The following is a 16094-nucleotide window of genomic DNA, read 5'->3' as shown; positions in this document are numbered from 1 at the left end:
CCAGGATTTAGCATATGATTAAATGAAAGTGTAATATTATAAAATAGAGAAGTTAGGAGAGGTAGATTTGAACTTGGAAAAGAGTAAAAATAATGAGTTGACTTTAGGGTGAAATCCTTATCTTTACCATTATTATCACTATCAATAGGATCCATACAAAGGACCAAGGGCAATTTAAGAAATTGCAAACGTATAGATCTACATAACTGGTCAGTACTTTAATTACAAAATTTTCCTAGGTTGATTTGGAACTAGTTTTTAAAGTTATATCCTTTCACAACCAGAAAAATAGGTAATCTTATATTAAGGGAACCCCTTGAAAGGGGATCCTTACTTCATACCCTTCGAATACAAATTGCGCTGTTCCTCCCCCAACCACCAGGTGGCGATCATGTGCCCAAGATGTGTTCCAGCTTCGTCCCTCCTTTTTTAAGGCAACTTGCGTGACTCCCGGGAGCGCGCACGTCCCGGAAACTACGCCTATTGCTGACGCCGTAGTCGCGTTTGTCGTTCAGCTGAGGCTACGCGGCCGCAGTAGGGCCCGGGTCTGAGGAGTCGGACTCATGTGGAAGCTGCTCCCGGCCGCGGGCTCGGCGGGAGGTAAGGACTGAAGGGAAACCTCGGGCCCGGTTTTCCCGGGAGCGACTGCAACGGGGAAGGTTTGAGGGCGACGCTTCCTGCGCCGCCTGTTTCCGCCCCGGGAGGCTGAGGAAGCGAATGCAAAAGCGGCGGAATTGGTGTCTGGGAAGCGCAGGGTCTTCCGGGCTGTGTGGGTACTTGAGCCGGGCTGGAGCCGGGGCGGTGGCGTTAGGCGACCCCACCCGTCCCACGCTCAGTGTAGGTGATGGGTACCCCGCCCCACTTGGATGACCTGCGGAAGTGAGCCTTGGCCGGGTATCCTGTGTGACATCTCAGGTTTCAAGCTTTTAAGGAAAAACAATGGGTTATTATGGGCCGGACCACACGGTGGCAGAGGACGGCTGTTTGGAACATTTTTTGTGAGAACCACATGATAGTTTGGGTAAATGGCGACCACAGGAGAGCTTACTTTTCAGTTTTGTTTCAGACCCTTTTTTCCTTAATGGCATCAGAACAACTGAAAAAAATAGATTTTCCTTTCTGCATCTCCAGTAGTGGGAAGTGGCTGTCACATGTTAATTGGTTGCCTCATGTATGGAGAGCTCCTTATTAGTTGACAGAAGAGTAAACAGGTATACTTAAGATTGGATCTTGTCCTCAGGATGTTACGTTATGACTGGAAAAAGATCTATGTAGAGACTTAAATGGACTGACAACGTAGGGCAGTATGAAGAGGGCCAAACTCAATAAATATTCGAAGGCAGCCTTGTGGGCCTGGCTTTCCTAGACTCCTCCCTGCTAGTCTGTTTTATCTGCCCTAATCACCTAGCCACCCTGCTAATGAAATCTTGTGCTCCCGGACGAAACCGCACAAATCTCCACCAATAAGCTGTTACTCCAACAATTTGTGGTTTATAACATTAAAAAAAAAAATTGATAATCCTTTCTCACTGATTTGAAATGCTACCTCTAACATAAAAACAAGATTCCCAAAAATAGACACTTGCATGTAGTCTGGACTTTATTGCATTGTTTTGTGTTTACTTCTAGTACAATACCATACATTTTAATTACTCTAGATTTATGGCATATTTTGTCAACTGATAGGTTAAGATTCCATAATATTATTCAAGTTTTTCTTGACTATTTTTAACATAGTTTCTTAGCGAGTTTTTGAATTCGTTTATCGGTTCCAAGCATCATGTTGTAATTTTACTTGTTAATGCATTAAATTTATAAGTTAATTTGGGGGAACACTGACTCCTTTCAGTGCCGTTTTGCTTTAGAAAAATGGGATATTGTGTTTGCTTTAGAAAAATGGGATAATCTTACATTTAGTTAATCTTTTTTATCTTTCAGTGAGGCTTTGCTAGAAAACATGTTTGACATATAAAGTTGATTAACATTTGAATAGCAAAAATTTATTTTTGCTTTATTTAACATTTGTCATACCTGTATTATATATTCATGTATGTATGTGTATGTACATATATGTGTGTCTATAAGTTTACCTTTTTAAAAAATTTCTCTTAGGAGAACCGTACAGATTTTTGACTGGTGTTGAGTACGTTGTTGGAAGGAAAAATTGTGCCATCCTAATTGAAAATGATCCGTCCATCAGTAGAAATCATGCTGTGTTAACTGCTAACTTTTCTGTAACCAATCTGGTATGTTACTAATTTTATTGCACTAGCTCACAATAAAGGGGTTAAAATCACAAAGGATTATCTTGGTGCATATGTGAGAGAGAGTTCATAGAACTTTTTATTTCATAAAGCTGCTCAGATTTTTTTTTAATGTTAGCAAAGTTAAATACTTATATTTTGGCAGTGGTGTTTGTTTATTTTGAGATTACGTGCTACTGTTTCAGGATTTACTGTTTGTTTTAAGGAAACTTAGAGGTAGTAGGACATATTTATTTTTACTTACCTAAACATTTATTGAGTGTTTACTGTGTTTGGGCACTGTGCCAAAACTGGGAATACGGTGGTGGGCACAAGGATATTCATGACTCCTCTAAAAAAGTTATGTAGGCGTGTGGACACAGGCATTTTTCATATAAATTTTCATAGTGGGAATTGATTTGCTTCACTAGGGAGAATATCCTTTGCCTATTTATACCCCATAGCTCCTTTGAATGACTTTGAGTTTCTTTGTTTTTATCACAGCCGTGGGTGATAAAAATGATAGGTGTGTGTGTGTGTGTGTGTATATATATATATATATATATATATTAGTGTCTGAGCTCATGATAATGCTCGTTGTAATGAGAAAGCCATTGTTTTGGACAAAGACTGAAAATGCTAGTTTTGTTCAGTGATATTTAGGTTTTGTGTTGATTCTTTTAGGTGTTGAAAAACATTGAAATTTCTGCAGAAAAAGTAAAATGGTTACTGTAAGTTAGAAACTCTAGCTTTTATCCCCTTATTCTTATTGCATCCATTTTTAGAATATGGTTTTGGTAATATTTTTAAAAATTAAGAATCAAGTTGTCATGTATGTGAAACAGACCATACACATTTTCTAATGTGTGAAATTAAGGGATCAGAAAAATCCCCACTGACTTATAAAAATAAAGAAAATATATGTTCTAAGAGGGTTAACTCTGAAATTAAGAAATTTCCCTAAGGGGAAATGTTAATTGCTAGTTACATGATCATCCTCTGAAGGTAACCAAAGCAGTAAGTATTGTCTACTGTGTTGGTAGGTTTGCCTGTCTAATGCCTATTCAGAAAGTTACCGACCTTTTCTTCTGAGAATTAAATGTACTGAGTGGTGAAATACTTTATTTGCTCGTGTTTCAGAGTCAAATAGATGAAATCCCTATATTGATGTTAAAGGATAATTCTAAGTATGGGACCTTTGTTAATGAGGAAAAAATGCAGAATGACTTTTCCCGAACTTTGAAGACAGGCGATAGCATTACCTTTGGAGTATTTGAAAGTAAATTCAGGTAAGAAGTTTTAAAATTAGACAGCTTTATTTCACACCAATTAAATTCCAAATGGAAAGAATATTTATGAATAAAGAATGGAAAACAATGATTTAGTTCTCACTTAGCACAGTAGTAGACTGTGCGCCACGTGTGGTTTGTGCATGCTGTCAAATGAAGTGATGCAGTTTGAGTGGGCCCTAGAGTCTTTGTTTGATTCTTCATAGGTGAAAGAATAATGTTAAATTTTGGTTATTATTTTTTCTTCCTTGGACTCAAGATTTAGGAATTGATAATTTTATAAGCTAGAAAGTTTAATAATACATAAAAATTAAAATTAGGTTAACAGTCTGTGACATAAGCTTGAAGTTTTAAGTACTAAAAGTTGCCATGTCTAGAACTGTGATAACATAACTTTATATAATTTATTTTCATTTACAGAATAGAGTATGAGCCTATGGTTGTGTGCTCTTCTTGTTTAGATGTCTCTGGGAAAACTGCTTTAAATCAAGCTATATTGCAACTTGGAGGACTTACTGTAAACAATTGGACAGAAGAATGTACTCACTTGGTCATGATATCAGTTAAAGTTACCATTAAAGTAGGTTGAATGCCTTGTTATTATGTTAAAATAAGTTCTGTGAATTTAAGCTTACTCACCCACTATTTAAAAAATTTGTTGAAAACTGTCAAAACTGTTAGTTGTAGACTTATATATGCTCATTCCGTGCCTTTATATACTGTTTAGGCTTACATGGCTTTTCAGATAACCTTTTTATTATTTGACACAAGCAAAAGCATGTAAAAGTAGATTTCAGATTTTGATTTAGCATTTTAAAAAGTGATTTATGTTATTCTTTCACCAAGGAGTTTATTACAGTGCATAGTGTGTTTTCAGTTTTTCTAAAAGCAAAGCAACTAGAAATTAACTGCCAGTCTTCAAAGTTAGCAGCTCATGTCTCTTCTGTTAAGTTGTCTTCTTCCAGTCTCTGATACTCTCTCATGACCTCTTATTCTCTTATTTAGTATTTAATTGAATCAAGGTCCTAATCACAAAGACTTTTAAGTTCTTGTGGTTTAATATTGTCTTAATGTACCATTGTAACCTAGAGATATTTAAATATATACCTTTAGAAGATGCTGACTATTTAAAACAGTGATATATTTTTGGTATGTTTTCAGATTTTGCATCTTCCGATTAGTTTATATCCAAAGCTAATTGAAGAATGACATTGGGAGGTGATTCGTCTCTTTTTAAACAGGTTGACTATAGATGTGTGGGATTGTTTTAGGCTCATATCTATAGTAAAAAGCAAATATTTAGATTCTTGTATTAGATGACACAAAAATCCTCTGAAATTTAATGAAATTAATTAAATTAGAATGTGTATATTATAGCTAAAGAAATGTCATGAAGAAACACTTGCTGCTTGGAATGAACCTCAAGTTCAACTTATACCTTGGTGAGGTTATCTCTGAGCAAGGATTTTTTTTTCCCTTTTCAAGTTTATGAATTTTATAATTTCAGCAGCATGACTAACCTCTTGAGTACTAGTTTATGCTAATACATCCACAGATGGTAGATTTACAAATCAAAATGTCCATTTATTAGTTTATAGTAGGGATGCACCTTTACAGTGACTAGAGTATTAAAGTGTAAACACACTCTAATACAGTCCCTTTTTAGATATTAAGGTACTTAAGAAATAGAGTAGCCGGGCTCGGTGGCTCAGCCTGTAATCCCGCGCCTTTGGGAAGCTGAGGTGAGTGAGCCTGCAGGTTCGAGACCCGCCTGGGCAACTTGGCGAGACCTCATCTCTACAATAAATCAAAAAATTAGCCGGGCGTGGTAGTACACGCCTGTAGTTCCAGCTACTGGAAGGCTGAGGTGGAAGGATCGCCGGAACCCAGCAGGGCGAGGCTGTAGTGGCCGGGAGCGGCCACTGCACTCCAGTCTAGATGACAGAGTGAGACTCCAACTCAAAAAAAAAAGAAATAGAGTAGGTAATTGTACACCCATTTGGTGGGTGTGAAATAAATCAAAGGCAGTTAGATTGTCTGTCTTGAAGGATTTTTTTTACCAAGCCTTTGACAGACCTGGATACTATTCCAGTGACTGGTATGCTGATGGCCATTACCGATCTCTGTTAGAGACATTGAGATGGTTTACAGAGCAGTGTCTTTTTAAAAAAATATTTATGATCAATCGTGTGCCAAAAAAAGAACACCTTGTCATTATTTTATTGATACATCTTCCAAAAGTACAGGTTAGCTTATGTTTTTAAAGTCATTGAATGTCAGAATCAAAATGGAACTTAAAGAGCATTCAGTTCAACTTTTATTTTTTGATGAGCAAACTGAAACACAGAACAATTAAATCATTTCCTCAGAGTCACATGTGTAGAGTTTAAGCAGTCCAATGTTGAATTGCAAATTCCTGCTTCATGATGGAAGCTATTTCATTCACAATGGAGGTTCTATTCTTGAGAGACACCCTAAATCTGCTTGCTCCTGTTTAAGTAATACCCTGTGTTATTAAAAGCTTACTTTTATAAATTTACTAGGTAGATTAATTCCTGGAATTATCCTGAATCTTCATTTTTATTTTAGTTGCCTACTATAGTATTTTCTAATCTTTCTCAGATATTATGTCTTATATGGGGCTCTTGCTTAATTCACATGCTAGTTGAAGCTTCTTTTTTCCACCATTATCTGTATGTAAATATTTTGAGCTTTTACTGAGTTCCAAACAGTTATTCCTTTATCTAATTTCTTGAAAAGGCTTTATTCCATAGTTATACTCTTTCTGAAAGGCAATTAGGCTGAAAAGATCTTCTCTTTCCTGTTTATCTCTTAATATTGTCTTCACTGCTTTAGATATGTTGCAGTTCCTCAATTCTAAGATATACTTTTAACATTTTAATGTTTTTGAAATTGGAATGCATTTTAAAATTGACTTATATTTTATGTATGTTGTTCACTCCCCGCAGAAAGAGCAGTTTTAAAATTAATATTGCAATTGGTGGCTTCATATAATTGAGTGATCATATAGTGATCTAAAATAAATGGTGACCAAATACTGACTTCTATTTCATAAATTGTGGCTCTTTTATAAGTTTAGAGAAATGAAAGGGAAAATAATATAGAACAACTTGTTTGTATTTTATAACTTAAAACTTTTCTTTAAAAGACGACAGCATATGAATAGATATATTCATGTTTTCTTCATTTTAGACAATATGTGCACTCATTTGTGGACGTCCAATTGTAAAGCCAGAATATTTTACTGAATTTCTCAAAGCTGTTCAGTCCAAGAAACAGCCTCCACAAATTGAAAGGTATATTATGTATTTAAAATATAACTAGGTATAACATACAAAATATCACATTGATTTTATTTAGTTAAAATTCCCTCTTTAGTAATTATTTCAAGATGTAATAGTTGCTGTTTTATAGTTTCAGTGTTGTTAATGGAAGTTTTCTTGTTAGTATGTAAAGAAAGGTTCTTCAGATTCTTGTTGAATGTTTCTTATTTCTGTGAAACAAATGTTAAATATGTGCTAATATTTAAAGAGAAAAAAATGGAAAGACAGTAAATGGCATTGAGGTATGATCAAAAGAGCCCCTGTCAGTGACAGGCTTCATGTGAGAGGTACCTCTGGAATTGTGTGGTACAGCAGCCTTCTTTGGGAGCCACATAGTCCTGGAACCAAGTGTTAGCAGCACTGATGCATTGGAAGTGGAGCTCATTTTTGCAGAGCTTTAGTTACCCCATTTCAAAAATGAGGCTAATGCCTACCTAGCTGAATTGTTTTAAGTATTAGTAGTACAGTAATACAGTCATGTGTTGTTTAACTACAGGGATACATTCTGAGAAATGCATCAAGTGAGTTCATTGTTGTACAAATATCATAGAGTGCACTTATACAAACCTATTCAAAATTGTTCTGTAAAGATGAGCTTATATATAGTCAATCTATTATGCCATATAGACTAATGAATACTGCAGGCAGTTGCAACACAGGATTTGGGTATTTAAACATATCTGAACATAGAAAAGGTACAGTAAAAATATGGTATCATAGTCTTATGGGACCACCACTGTATGTGCAGTCCATTATTGATCAAAATGTCATTTTGTGGTCCATGACTGTATATAGCACATTGCCTGGTGTCATAATAAGTGCTTGTTAAAAGAAGTAATTACTGTTGCTAATTGCAGCAGTATCTGAAGATAATATCATTTTGTTTTACTTTTTTTTAAATGCTCTGTCAAATTAGTTGCTGTATATGTTTGTTAGCGATATTTTGAAGTAATATAAATTATGGTTGAGGGGTAAGATAATTGGAAATATTTTTTTGGATCGCATGTTAAAATGCTGAGGGCTATAAAATGGTAGATGTTTTTAGTAGTGCAAGAACTTCAGTAGATTATAGTCTGTATGGCATAATAGATTGATGGTATGTAAGCTCATCTTTATAGAATAATTTTGAATATTTGAAGGTTTTTTAAAAATTAAAATGTGCAACTTAGGAATTTCATTACTGTTTTTGAACAGTTGTTTTATAAGCGATTTTGCTTAATATAGGACTTTTAAGAGACTATTTATACCTGATAAATGTCTGCTTTTAAAAGTAACTAAAAATCAGGTTTTTCTCTTTGTTTGTAATTTATGTATTTTATATTTTGTTTATTTATTTTAAACTTTATTTATTTATTTATTTATAGTGATTGAAGTCTTCTCTGTTGCTCAGGCTAGTCTTGAACTCCTGGACTCAAGCAGTCCTCCCATCTTGGCCTCCGAAAGTGCTGGTGTTACAGGCGTGAGACATAGTGCCTGGCTAGTGTTTGTAACTTTTATCTGGGAATGTTTTTGTATTTTGTAACTCTTGTAAACAAATAATATAATATTTTGAACTCTAGAAAAAATTTCAGATTTTAAAATATTTGACTTAACCTTTTTTAAGTTCAAGACTCCTGTGAGAATATGAAAGCACTCGTGTCTTCTCAGGGAAACATCACTTGCCCACTACAACCTTGCATAGTATTTTAACAGAATCACATTTTCCTCTGAGGTTCTTCATGAACTTCCCTGGGGAGTGGTCCATAAATCCTGTAAATAATGGTGCTTGCTACAGATAATAAACCATTGTTAATTCCAGACTTGAGAGTAAGGGGTCTGATAAGTTTTCACGACTAGCGGTATATTTTATGGTCTTGGAGTTTTTTGAATTAGTTATTGACTCCTCTTTTTATTCACATTTTCAGGTGTGTTTAATCTGAGTTTGTTTTTGACTATGTTCAGCATAATTTTCTAACTTCAACTTCTTACTGTATTAACATACATGACTACAATAAAACAACTCTGTTATAAGATCATTGAATGACTCCAAATCACTGTTAACTAAGAAGGTTGTTACATTAGCCTATATTTGGTGATAGCAATGATAATCAATTTTTTACTATTATTTTAAGATATATAGTCATTTACCTTAATAGAGTTTTATGTCCATTTTGATATGCTTGTTGAAGACTTACTTGACTGACTGCTCAATTATTAATAGAAAAAATTCAATTTAAAAACATTAGTAGTAGGATTGCATTATAAAAGAGATATGAAATAAATTGTGATGACTCTTTGATTACATAAATACCTTTTTTAGAAGTTCTAAAAAAGCATGATCTCTAGTCCTGGATTTAAATGAGGAGGCATATTATAATATCTTCACTCAACAAAAAGTACAGTCCTATTTAGTATAGTTATATGTACATCTTTGCACTGTTATCAAGAAATAGGGTCAGACAGTTCATGTATCTGACACAATTTGTGATATCTTGTTTTCCTAAACTGTCATCAAAGTAGATCAAGTCATTTTTATTTATTTTTTTTTTTGCAAACAGTGCAGAGTTTTATTGTATGTAAAACATTAAAAAAATTTTTTTAAATAAATTCTTAATAATTTCACATGTCATGATTTTTTCCACTGTTCATCAAAGTAAATTCCTCTAAAGCTGGAGTCAAAATATATCTTCAGAATATATCTTCAGAATATATCTGATAGTTCTTTTAAAGTAGGATTGATGCTTATTCCACAGTTGTCCTGTAAGCCCACAATTGTTTTATTTTGGCTTCTTTTATCTCCACTTGAATATGAGTATACTGATGAAAACTTCAAAATGTCACCTACAGAAAAGCCCACATTTAAAGTTTGTACAATTGAATGTAGAAGGTTCCCTTTCAAAATGAGGTTGCTTAGTTTCCAAATTACCCTAAGACCCAGTGCCCAACTGTTATATATTTAAAATTCCAGGCTTAAAATTGCTCACTGCGAACATTTGCGTCTTTTCAATCCAGTTTATTTAAGGCTGAATGATCCTATTCCCATTCACATCTGAATTGGGTCTCTGATCACAAACTCTAGAGATATGCATGTTTCCAATAACTTTTACCATACATCTTTTATGTTCTGAATCACATTGAGTATTTAGACAAGATGTTCAGATGAAGTCATTTTTTAGAAGATCCAAGTATTTAATTTTGAAACCTGTTCTCTAAAAGAGGAAATGTATTAAAATTTTGTGTATGTCTTTAAATTTTTACGAAGCCTCTCATATTATGAGGTGATTCTCAGTTATTTTATTTCAAATAACAAGTATTATTTTAGGGAGACACTATTGGGAGAGGGAGTCTTCCATGGATTCCTTGCATTCATAAACAACTTGCTGGACATGGCAAGAATGCAAGTCCCTGACCACTCTTTACAGAGGCCAATTCTAGGTTATGTTTGTAGTAAGAAACCATGAGGGATGAAGTAATATCTCCTTCTTGTGATAAAAAGCGGGCTTGCTTATAGCTTGTTATAAAACTGGTGATTCCGAGTTTATTTTCTTCTTTTCTGTAACACATACCACTGTGTGTACTTTCTACAACTTCCGCATGGGATTGGTCAGAGAGGACACCTAAGACAAACACACTGAGGCTCATGCTGCTTGCTTTTTCTCTGACCCAGGAGTCTGTGTCTTCTGCTGGTATCCAGGAAACAGGAACAGGTTTACTTATTAGTGTGTAATCAAATCTCAGATTCAACAGACACATTTGCCTGAAACAATTCCAGTAAATGAATGTTTGACAGTTTAGGAAGCTTATGGGTCCACCTTATATAATCAATTAAAATCCAAAGCAAAGAAATTTAATAATATTAGTAATTTTCTTTCTGGACATAGAATCTCACATTTGCAAGTTGTGGGTGAAATGTTTTAAAACAGGGATGTCCAATCTTTTGGCTTTCCCAAGCTGCATCGAGTAACCTTTTGGCTTCCCTGGGCCGCATCAAGTAAAGAGGAATTGTCTTGTGGCACATATAAATTATATAATATAGTGTATATACATGATAAGACTTTTTAAAAATAATTTTTATTATAAAGTTTAAAAAATGAGAATATAAAACTAGTAAATTTGACCTTGTTTTTTGTAAAACTACTCTATTAATGTGTGGTTTGGTTTTATGAAAGTGGTCACAATTTTTTGTGAGTTGTCAAGGTGATCATCAGAAATGTTTGTTTGAATTTTGCTTTCCGTGTACCTCATAATTGAAAACAGCAGCTTTCAAAGGTATCTGCTGCCAAAAAATGATGTCACAGATAAGGTGTGATTGTGAACTTCAAAAATGAAACTGCACATGGGGTCACAAAGAAAATAAATAATAAAAAACACATGACGTTAAAAGATTTTCTGGGCCTGCATTACTAGCTGTCCTGGGCCACAGGTTTGACATGCCTGCTTTAAAACTTTCATAATGTAATGCTTTAGAAATATTGATTTTAAATTTACTGGTTTCTGCTTTCTTGTTCTCATCGTGACAGTGTTAAAGAGAAAAAGGCTTCTCTAGGTATTTGAAATTCCAGTACAGAGTATGCTTTTTATCACTTGTATTATCAATTATGTATGTATGTATGTATCATATATATATATATATATATATATATATATATATATATATATATATTACTAAGACTCTAACCAGTGTTGAAGTCATATCACCATTTGGTTAGATTCTCGATAATGCAGTGATTATTTTTTTTTTGTTGTTCAAGATTGGGCTTGTCAAGTATTGGGACTCAGATTTATCAGTGTTCTGCAAAGAAAACCAAAATACATTGTTCAGTATATCATCAGAGATGATTATACTTTTTGTCCACTTTTAAATTATTAAGTGAAATTTTTGTTCATATTTTATAATAGCAATTTATTTTGTTACCTGATACCTATTGAATGCTGATAGTGAAGGAGGCAAGATAGACTTGAAGATACAATGATGAGTCAAAAAATTGTTAGCATTTCTGCTCTCTTGGCACCTCGTGGAGGAGCCAAATGATGAAGAATCACACAGAGTTAGAATTCTGGTAGAGCCATTAGGGAGACTAAGGATATATCATGTGTAGGAACCTGGCTCAGAGTGTGAAAGATGCTCAGACTTCATTGAACTAAACTACAGTTAACTGCTCTCTATAAACTGTTATCTAAGGCAAAATTAAGAATGATAATATGAATAACACAAAACTATAGATAATTTAGAAATCATTAAATTTTAGTGTCTTTGGAAAGCAGGAAGAATCTCACACCTACTGAGTCATAAGAATGTGTTAAACATTTGCGTACCATATTTGTCTGTTACTGGTTCTATATCTATCCTAGTGTTGTTACATTACTATATATACTAATTCGTAAATGAGTTGTTTGTATATAAGTGAAGTGTTAGTTGACTTTCACACTTTTAAAATTGTAAGATATGGGAGAATTTTTTTTAAAAAAAATGGGTAAAAGATAAAGGGATTTGAAGAGATATTAAAAATTGATTCTTTTTGTGTTAGAATGTCTACTAATTTTCCATTCCTCTTGTAGATTTACTTTCAATTAGCAGTTTAAAAATTTCTCTGTATATTTTTAAAGTAAAATAAATAGAACTTTAAAGTCAGTTATTTAGAAAAAAACAGAATTAACGCAGTAGCCTGCCAGCTGTTTTCTCTTTCCTGCAGATGCCTCACTTATGACATTACAGATTCCAGAAATCATTGCTTTAGAATAGATGTAAAGCTTGTGTTGTAGCAGATTTAAAACATATGCATTTGTGTTTTTAATCAGTTATTAAAATTTTAAAAATTAGTATAACTGTTCAGTCATGACTAAGCTTTATGTTATGAAATATGTATGTTGCCAGGGAGAAATCCAGGGGAAAGATGGAAGGAAATTAGTTCTAGTGTGCTGGATGGTGTTTTTTACCCCATTTAGTGTTGCTCTGTGTAAATAAATAACTATTGACAGTTAAATGACTGGCTATCCAGATTGTGAATTTCTCCCTTCCTACATCGTCCCTTGTCATCACCATGATGGGTTAGTAATTTTCTCTTGAAGATAGTGTGGCAAGCTAAAAATCTGGTCTGTTATTAACAGCTGTAGCAAAAGATCTGATTATACAATAATTAAAACTATGGATTGATGAGAGGCTTAAGAATTATCTGTTGGTATTTTCTCCTTTTCCTTCATTTTCATAGATAATTAAGATGTTTTTAAAGCATTATATTAAAGACCAAAAGAAAAGTATACTTTGTTCTCATTTTGGAAATTTTCTTAAACTAGAAAAATAATGTAAGTTTTTAAATTTTCTGAATTTCTCCAAAGAGATCTATAACAAAACATTTATAATAGTATTAATAGAATTGAAAGCCAGATGCAGAGGCTCACGTCTATAATACCAGCACTTTGGGAGGCTGAGGTGAGAGGATTGCCTGAGCCCACGGATTCAAGACCAGTCTGGGCATCTTGGCGAGACCTCATCTCTACAGTAAACAAATAAATTAGCCAGGCGTGGTGGCGCATGCCTGTAGTTCCAGCTACTTGGAAGGCAGTGGCTGTGGTTGTGCCACTGCACTCCAGCCCGACGACAGACTCCAACTCAAAAGAAAAAGGAGGAGGGGGGGTGCATAGCAAATATTTGGCTGGACGTGGTATCTCATACCTATAATCCCAGCACTTTGGGAGGCCCAGGTGAGAAGATTGCCTGAGCCCACAGGTTCGAGATCAGTCTGGGCAACTTGGTAAGACCTAATCGCTACAATAAATCAAAAAATTAGCCAGGCATGGTGATGTGTGCCTGTAGTTCCAGCTACTTGGAAGGCTGAGACGGAAGGGTCACCTGAACTCGGTCGAGGCTGCGGTGGCCATGAGTGTGCCACTGCACTCCAACCTAGGTGGCAGAGTGAGACTCCAGCTCAACAAAAAAAAACCAATAGAATTGAAATATGAGCATTATTAATACATGTTGACTACTAAGCAAATACAAGATGCTAATAGAATTTGATCTTTATGGATGATATCTCAATTTCTTATAATTCACATACCTTGTTTGATTCCTATATGTTTAATATGCATCTTGTTATGATTGTGTACTTTGGATTATTTATTTTGAGAAAATAATGACCAATTCTACCTATGTTTTGTGTTACCTGCTACTTACTATATTTCTAGAAAAGGCATTTAGATGGTTTTTGTCATTTTGTTCCAGATAAAACTCTCTGTAAAAAAAAAATAATGATATTATGGAAATTAAGCCTTTCTAATATCAGATAGTCACTCCATTTCTAAATGTAATAGTAAACATACTGAGTAGTATATAATTAGAAAATACTTTAATTATTTTCACAGTTTTTACCCTCCTCTTGATGAACCATCTATTGGAAATAAAGATATTGATCTCTCAGGACGACTGGAAAGAAAACAAATCTTCAAAGGGAAAACATTTGTATTTTTGAATGCCAAACAGGTAATTACGTTATAAGCTAAATTTACGTAAAGAAAACATTACAAATTAGGATACATTATTACTTTTGTTGGTAGTTGTTAATGCCACCAGTTGTTCTTCTCAATTTTATGTACTTGAGAAGGCTAGAATTTTTAAAAAATTAAATTAAAAGGTTTTTTTGAAAGAAATTTTTTTTTTGACTTGGAGTCTCACTCTGTCGCCCAGACTGGAGTGCAGTGGCCACTCCCGGCCACCGCAGCCTCGACCTGCTGGGCTCCGGCGATCCTTTTTGACTTATTGTAGAGATGAGGCTAATTTTTGACTTACTGTAGAGATGAGGTCTCGCCAAGTTGCCCAGGTGGGTCTCGAACCCGCGGGCTCAGGCAATTCACTCACCTCAGCCTCCCAAGGCGTGGGATTACAGGCTGAGCCACCGAGCCCAGCTAAGAAAATTTTTAAAAAGTCACTAGTTGTGTAGAAGTGTGAAACAGAATAAAAAACTACCCAGGTACCTGAACCTGCCTAGTGGTTATATATGTGATTACAGTATTTCTTAATATCTGTTAATTGGCATGTTAATTGAGCTTATATAAATATGTAAGGGGGAGGGAGAACGAAAAACTAAGTTTTAACTTATTCAGTTAGTAAACATCTATTGTATGTGTTTTCTGTGTTGAAATGGGAGTTCCAAGAGTTTATACTTTAGTGGAAAAATCATACAAATAAGCCCGCAGTTAGAATACTCCTTGGTATTAAGACTGGTGAGGAACTACAAACAGTGTAACAATTCCAGGGCTGCAGATACACCTGCTAAACTAGGAATTTTCTCAGAGTGGGAGTTCAAATTGTCTACTCAAGAAGTAGGGGGCCGGATGCATGCCTTTACTAGTGGCTCATGCCTGTAATCCCAGCACTTTGGGAGGTCAGAGCAAAAAGATTATCTGAACCCAGGAGTTCGAGACCTTGTCTGTACAAAAAAATAAAATTAGCTGGGTGTGGTGGCACATGCTTGTAGTCCCAGCTACTTGGGAGGCTGAGACAGAAGAAGTGCTTGTGCCCAGGAGGTCAAGACTGGTGAGCTTTGATCGTGCCACTGCACTCCAGCCTGGCGACAGAGTGAGGCACCAACTCAAAAGACAAGAGCCAATTTTACTTCAGTTCTACTTCTATTTTAATTGCCAAGTAAAATTTTTACCTAATAAGGCTCGTCTCAAGAAATTATTATCTTTTAAAATCTTTCTTTTCATTTTTAGCATAAGAAACTAAGTTCAGCAGTAGTATTTGGAGGTGGAGAAGCTAGGCTAATTACAGAAGAAAATGAAGAGGAAGATAGTTTCTTTTCAGCTCCTGGAACTTGTGTTGTTGATATGGGAATGACAAACTCACAGATCTTAATTCCTGACTCTCAAAAAAAATGGATTCGTTCAATAATGGATGTACTCCAAAGGTACAGAATTATTCTTTATTAGTTAAAAAAATGCAAGAAAGAGACTTTATATTCACATTTTTTGGTTGCACTTCACTTAATAATGTAAAAGTAGATAGAAGAATTATAAAGATTTTTTATTTTTTAATGTACTTGGAGAGTGTGACCTGGTATGCTAGAAATAGAATATCTTTATGGCAATTTTATCTCAATATTTTATGCTCCTTTTTTATTGCTTTAATAGACTTTTAATAGAATTTGTAGAATTTGTCTCTGAATTAATAAAGTAGTATGAAGTTTTTTATAGCTGTGTGTGGAGACCTGTAATCTTGGCACTTTGGGAGACCAAGGCAAGAG

General features: G+C 34.6%; 1 protein-coding gene across 2 annotated transcripts in view; it reads left to right on the top strand.

Annotated features, from left to right (window-relative positions):
• Positions 1 to 431: 431 nt before the first annotated feature.
• NBN (nibrin) overlaps positions 432 to 16094 on the top strand; it is a 46366-nt gene continuing 30703 nt past the window's right edge. For both annotated transcript variants that reach the window (XM_021713647.1, XM_008060557.2), the window contains exons 1-7: positions 432 to 600; positions 2113 to 2246; positions 3384 to 3532; positions 3953 to 4112; positions 6746 to 6849; positions 14215 to 14332; positions 15565 to 15758. In XM_021713647.1, coding sequence (XP_021569322.1) covers positions 564 to 600; positions 2113 to 2246; positions 3384 to 3532; positions 3953 to 4112; positions 6746 to 6849; positions 14215 to 14332; positions 15565 to 15758 — 896 coding nt within the window. In that variant the 5' untranslated portion in view covers positions 432 to 563. The remainder of the gene's footprint in view (positions 601 to 2112; positions 2247 to 3383; positions 3533 to 3952; positions 4113 to 6745; positions 6850 to 14214; positions 14333 to 15564; positions 15759 to 16094) is intronic.

The sequence above is a fragment of the Carlito syrichta genome, unplaced genomic scaffold (assembly GCF_000164805.1).
Source record: "Carlito syrichta isolate Samal-C Ts95f unplaced genomic scaffold, Tarsius_syrichta-2.0.1 Scaffold304646, whole genome shotgun sequence".
In the NCBI taxonomy this organism is placed as follows: domain Eukaryota; kingdom Metazoa; phylum Chordata; class Mammalia; order Primates; family Tarsiidae; genus Carlito; species Carlito syrichta.
Note: the sequence above shows the minus strand (reverse complement) of the source record. Positions and strands in the feature narration are given on the sequence as shown.